Here is a 6,581-nt window from a genome sequence, read left to right on the forward strand (position 1 = left end):
TTTCTATATTTAACCCCCCCACAACAATTAAACTTTGCCGGAAAGCTCGACAAAACGCCCCCCGTCTAAGTTCCTCGTCGAACAACAGGGAAGAACCAAGCAAATCAGGTCAGTGTATCTTCAGCTGCTTTCCAAATTGTTCAAGAGCTATTTGTCCGTCCCCAACAAGTGTCCCCCCCGGAACGATTGTTCAGGTGACATTAGAACAACAGAGCACTTGTCTTATTCCTGAATTTGGAAACAATTTTAAAGTTGTTTTACACTTTCTGTTCCTCACTACTGTATTAGCTAGCTAGCTAATATGAATGAGCTAGCTAGTGCTAGCTCATTCATATTAGCATTGTGTTTTGCAGACAGGAATATAAACAAACATTGATTCCACTGTTGGAAGTGTCACTTTAACTTTGTTGTTGCTGGTACTGTATTTTTTACAGCAGTAATTATTGTTAGTTTTATTCCACCACTGAACCATTGTTATTGTAATTGCATAGTCGATGTGAAATTGTGTGGAAAGTTGTTTTTGAAAAGTTGTTGCTGTTGTAAGATGGCAAAAAGAATGACCATCATATCACAAGAAATTGTACCATATCATATCGGATTGCATTGATTTGAACAAAATGATTATTGTATCGTCTCGCATCGTGGAAAGGGTGTATCGTATCGCCAAAAAATTCCATGTATTCCAAGCATCGTATCGCCGACAGTGCATCGAGATGTGTATCGAATCGTCCTCAGTGCTGAGATTCACACCCCTATTATCCAATATGGCTGCCTCATGTATTCCACCACGACATATTCATACAATACATCGGAATAATACCATCAGGCTGCACATGCAACCTGTTCATGTGTAATAATTATTAACAAAGCTCTGCTACAAAGCTCCAACACATTTGCACTAAAGAAAGAAAAAAATGAAAATGTATGAATATTTATGAACAGCGAAAAAGGGCTTCAAAAAAGAGCAAAGAGACGTTCATACTTGTGTTTTCACATACATCACAGAGATGAGATGCTGTTTTTTCTTGAAACTTTATATAGCGTCCTAGCATATCTCACAAAATATCAAAGTGGACTTTCGGCAATGAAATTTTTATCACAAACAATGGATCAGTTTGAGGGGGTTGCATTTTTTTCAAGTTTATTCCAAGAGGCCATTTTGCCTCACAGCAATTCTACATCAGCAAATATCTGTACAAAAAAAACATGATCCAACTTCACAATTATTTCCTACTTCTAATAGTCACAGCACCATTCAAGCACAAAACTGAGAAAAAAAAGTTGTGATATTATGATACGAGAACGACGATATCCTGCTTTTTTGTTTTAATTTTGAACACTATTGTGTAAAAAACTTGCAATTCTGATGGCCCAACTGTTGCAAATGTAATATAATAATATCCTTCATATACATAAATGAAAGGGAAGATGTTTTGCTACATTATTGTACACGGACTTTCAGCACTTCCTGACAAGAGCGGCTTTCTGAAGTGAAGAAGTCAGAAATGACTGATGCTATCCAGTGGCCTTTGATAGCCATAACCTCGGGTTCGAGCCCAACAAACACCAAATCCCTGACTGTGTGAAGTGCTGAGCCAGTTTGGTGGTAGCGGTGATGGTGTGGGCGAAGAGCATCTTTTCCCAAGGTCTGTGCATCTGTTCTGGTCTTACTGCAGACATGGACTTGCACTTAATCGTGTTTCCCCTTCCCTTTGGGCGTGCCTTCATTCCAGGCCACATAAACAAACAAGGCCAGGACCACGTGCACTGCCAGCACAGCGACGATGGCGGCGTAGAAGTAGCTATCAGAGCTTGACATCTTCATTGAGCCTGGGAACACAACGTGGAGATGATGAACCATGGAGAATGTGTGCAACCACATCATACAGTTAGCCCTGGAGGAGACTCAGAGGGAGCGGAATTGTGCCGATGGCAGGTTTTACTTCAATGAACCAAGAATAGAACTTTGTCATTGTTGGGGTTCAGCAGCTTTTGCCCTATTTTGCAGCATATGACAGCATGATACTCCAACCACAAATATGTACGCAAACAGCAAAAACTATACACAAGAAGGCTCATACTATGTCACAGTAATGGCGGAAACCTGCTGTGTGTACGCTAGTGCATTTAAGAGTGCAAACCGTAAATAATATTTTGATGTTGATTATTTTATTTCAATGTAAAATAAACCTGCAAATACTGTCATAATATCACAATTTGTGGAAAAGTACAAAATATTACAGGAAAAAACTTGAAAAAAATAGTCATTTAAGAAAATGAGGAAAAAATCAATTTTAATAGCATAAAGTTGAAATATTAAATAAGACGAGACGGCAGAAAAAGTTATACTTAAATATCATGACAAGAGTCATGATTATGATTTAAAAAAATACTAAAAGTTGAAACACTTGAAACAACAGCAGAAATAACAAAAAAGTTGTCATTTTTCAAGAATCAATTGAAAAATAAAAGAAAAAAATATGCATTCCAATGAGAATGGAGGCAAGTGCATGTACAGTAATTCAGCTGCATACAGTAGATCACGTGATTCCTTACCTTCAAAGATGTAAGCCTTTGAAGCGAAGTACAAACCAATCGGCAGTGTGACCATTAAGATGGTGAAGAACAACAGTGTCTTTAGGGCTGAAACTAATGAGCCTTCATTCCTGCAGGAACCAGAGACCACACACATACATACATAAAGTCAACTACTGTTCTATTTAGATGCAACTCTGAGCTGACTTTTCTACCTGTTTTGTGATATTAACTATTTTTCCCAAGTAAATCTCCATATGTAGGACACCAGTCACGCTAAAAACAGAACGCTGCTAACTTAGCCAAGCTAGCTAACCTGCGACTGGTGATCAACAAAATAGATAAGAAAGTGTTCGTTTTATTACGTTCTGAAATTAGGTGGCGGTCCGCCTGCGATGTCCGATGACGCCCTGATTGGTCCGTCCATTGTTGTTTGGATAGATAACAAGATAATGATAAAAAAGATCGGATAATACGGCCAAGAATATCAACACGAAAAGCTTCCTGGTGTTGTGTTGTCACTTCCGCATTAGGTCACGAGACCGGGCCGTCACATGACGAGGGAAGACGCCGGTATCGCGAGACCTCCCAGCCCTCCCTTTAAAAAAAAGACACATTGTATTTTTTACATTAATAGTCATAAAAATAAGTTAATATTACTATTATAACACTTTACACATGGCTAGCATTGGATAGTAGACACAAAAGACGTGTTTCTTCATTTATTATATAATCATATTCAAGAAAACATGTCAATATATTGACCCAAGGAAATGGATGGATTATTCAGGTGAGCTTTTTAGCGCCCTCTATTGTCAAACAACACTTCCTGCCTAATAAACGTTTGTGTTAAACAAAATTTTTGGCATTTAGCACATTCTAAAAATATAATTTATCAAGAAAAAAAAACAGCAAAAAATTAACAAAACAGCAGTAACTTCACAAGAATAAAGTAAAAATATTAATAGAACAAATTAATTGTTTCAGCTCAATAATAAAATAATAATATTAATATTATGAGGGGAAAAATTAGGAAAAAATTATGAGGAATAACAACCAAATTGTATTTTATTTTTTTAGTTGAAGTATTGTGAAAATAACAAAAACACAATTAAAAATGTAATTTTTGGAAATGTTACAAGAATAAAATCAAACTATAATACCAGACAAAAAGGTTACAGAAAGAAAGTTGAAATAAAAAGAAGAAAAACAACAGCAGAAAAAAATATATATACAGCTGTATAATAAATAATATTATACTATCAATAAATAATACTTTTTTTCAGTGGTATTCCAATGACAAATATTTTTAAATAAATGTATGGAAATAAAGTCAATATTTTGTGTTAACAAAGTTATAATATTAAGGAGAAAAAAATAAGATTATTTAAGAAAAAAAACATTTATTTGAAATAAACAGAAAAAAAGCGGAAAATAGTAGCAAAATATTCAGCCCAAAGTCAGCTTGGATAGGCTAACCGGCAGAGAAAATGGATGCATGGAACACAACACATACATACAGTACATGCATTCAGGGTTGCCATTGTAGGCTCTAAGTGCATATGATACCATCTGACTATCTATATTAACTTATACAACGTAATATAGCTTCACTCTTTTATATCAAATATAATCAGCCTTGTGTTCATTCACAAGTAACAAAGATGCGCTCACAAACTAAATAAGCCAGTCAGTATCGTGCAATAGTCTTACGTCAAACAGAGCTTTGTTGTTTTTACTCTTAGGAATCACACGGCTGTGAGTGATCTCCATAAAACCTAGTAGATGATTGCTGAGCTGGTCCACAAAGAATCCTTTGAAGACGTAGGACATGCTGGAAGGGGTTATGTCTCACAGCTGGCATGGGGACGTCTCAGTGTCCACCACCCAGTGGACGGAGATGTCTAGACTTCCAGACTGAGACTGCTTCCACTGAGACTGTGTGAAATTACATAACCAAGTCATGTTAAGTGTCTCTGTCTGAGCCGGATTTCCGTGACAATGTCTTCTACTAAAGCCAAAAGCTAAGCAGAGTTAAAATATCGAGTGCGCATATCTCACACGTCAACTCCCAGCCAAGATGAATAAAACTTTTATTTCAAGGTGAGACATGCACCACGCTGTTCACACAGCAGTGCAGTGGAAAGCGGTGGAATTAGCAGCGGCTCACAGTAGCTCAGTGACAGGTGGGTCATTCACATCATGATTAAATAGGAGGTATTTTTTGTCTAAATTAAACATTTTCATATATAAAAATGTCTAAATGAACAAAATTGTATTGCACTTGTATTATTCTACACTGGTCACTAGGTGTCAGTAATGTTGCTGTAGTGGTTGGTGAGACAAAGAACAGACATGATCAAAGGGATAAAAAGCTTTTGCAGGTTTGAATTAGGCACAATAATATTATACAGTAATATTATTCATGTCTACAATATGTCACAATGCTTCCCTTTGGTACCTTAGTTCCTGTTTCCATGCTCTTATTTTGTTGTGACTTCCTGTGATGTTATCTCGGTTTGTTCCGCACTTGGTCCTTACTCTCTGCACGCCAGAACTTGACACTATATTGAGGAATACAAGTGTAAAGGTCGGCACGGCGGTCGAGTGGTTAGCGCTCAGAACTCACAGCTAGGAGACCAGGGTTCAATTCCACCCTCGGCCATCTCTGTGTGGAGTTTGCATGTTCTCCCCGTGCATTCTCCGGTTTCCTCCCACATTCCAAAAACATGCTAGGTTAATTGTTGACTCCAAATTGTCCATAGGTATGAATGTGAGTGTGAATGGTTGTTTGTCTTTATGTGCCCTGTGATTGGCTGGCGACCAGTCTCGCCCAAAGGCAGCTGGGATAGACTCCAGCACCCCCCTTGTGAGGAAAAAGCAGTAGAAAATGAATGAATGAAGTGTAAAGGTGACTATAGGGTTGTTATTTCATGTCTACAAGGCTCTAAAAAAACTTACTTAGCAGGAAATAAACAGGTTTTGTATGAAAATATTCCATGTATTAATTGTGAATTGTACTTGATGGAAATTCACTTATCACGGTAACAATTAACTGCCTATTTTTGGAATAGGTGATGTTAAAAAGACGCAAAATGCTCAAGAAAAATAATTTTATTTATACCAAATTGTTTCGCTAACTGAGTAGATCATGTTCAAGTTTGCTTTAATGTTTCCACTAGATGTCGTCTTTCTCATTAATAGGAAAATGCATCAACATTCTTGTATATTTCAAAATCAACCCCTATTTCTCCTTGGGTGGATTGTATCATTTTTATGCTGTATACATACATTTAGATTTAGTGATGGTGTGCAGACCGTGTTTTTGGTTGTGTTCCCTAGTGGTATGTGTCAAGGAGCAGCACTTTCTGCTCCAGTTATCTTCGGCCTCGCTGTTCCGGTGCTCTGCAGGTTCCCCAAAAACACGCTGAAGATGGAAAGGGCAGACAAAAGACAGAGGCCACAACCAGTGATGCAGGCTGGACCATCATTTTGCTTTCTTAAGAGCTTTCAGGCCAACATGTTGCCAACTCTGCAGCTGCCAAGAGCTGTCAGGGTGAATCAAATTGTCCCCAGAATTGCTGAAAGATGAAACACCAGGGGTCATTTTAAAGCTGGCTTATGCCTGTTAGGTTGGTTGTATTATTGTGCTTATTTTCATGTTTTTATTGTTTAAAATACCATTTTCACATATTTTTAATTATGTGATTAATTATAATGATTAATTTAATAATCGATGAATCGGTCGATTAATCAGATTAAATTCACTACATGTAAAATTTCTGCTTTTTCATTCAAAAATATAAGATATGAACTGACAGTGCGATTAATCGATTACCAAAATAGTTTTTGATTAATTAGATTATGATTAACTATTGATTAATCAAGTGTTGCAGCTCTAAAATAAGCTCTAAAATAAACAAATCAAATGTCTGTTATGAAATAAACCAATATACAGTACTCCCTCATTTATCACGGTAAATTGGTTCCAGACTTGACTGTGATAAGTGAATTTTTGCAAAGTAGGATTCCTTATATTTAAATGG

The 6,581-nt window shown here is 36.9% G+C and overlaps 1 protein-coding gene across 1 annotated transcript; it reads right to left on the minus strand.

The window, feature by feature from the left end:
* Window positions 1–1,065: 1,065 nt before the first annotated feature.
* Window positions 1,066–3,093, minus strand: vma21 (vacuolar ATPase assembly factor VMA21). Its single transcript, XM_058063518.1, has 3 exons — window positions 2,901–3,093; window positions 2,557–2,666; window positions 1,066–1,830 (listed from the first exon to the last, which is right to left on the minus strand). The coding sequence occupies exons 1-3, from the start codon at window positions 2,960–2,962 to the stop codon at window positions 1,691–1,693; spliced, it is 312 nt and encodes a 103-aa protein (XP_057919501.1). The 5' UTR covers window positions 2,963–3,093; the 3' UTR covers window positions 1,066–1,690.
* Window positions 3,094–6,581: the final 3,488 nt, after the last annotated feature.

Source organism: Doryrhamphus excisus, chromosome 23 (assembly GCF_030265055.1).
Source record: "Doryrhamphus excisus isolate RoL2022-K1 chromosome 23, RoL_Dexc_1.0, whole genome shotgun sequence".
NCBI classification, from domain to species: domain Eukaryota; kingdom Metazoa; phylum Chordata; class Actinopteri; order Syngnathiformes; family Syngnathidae; genus Doryrhamphus; species Doryrhamphus excisus.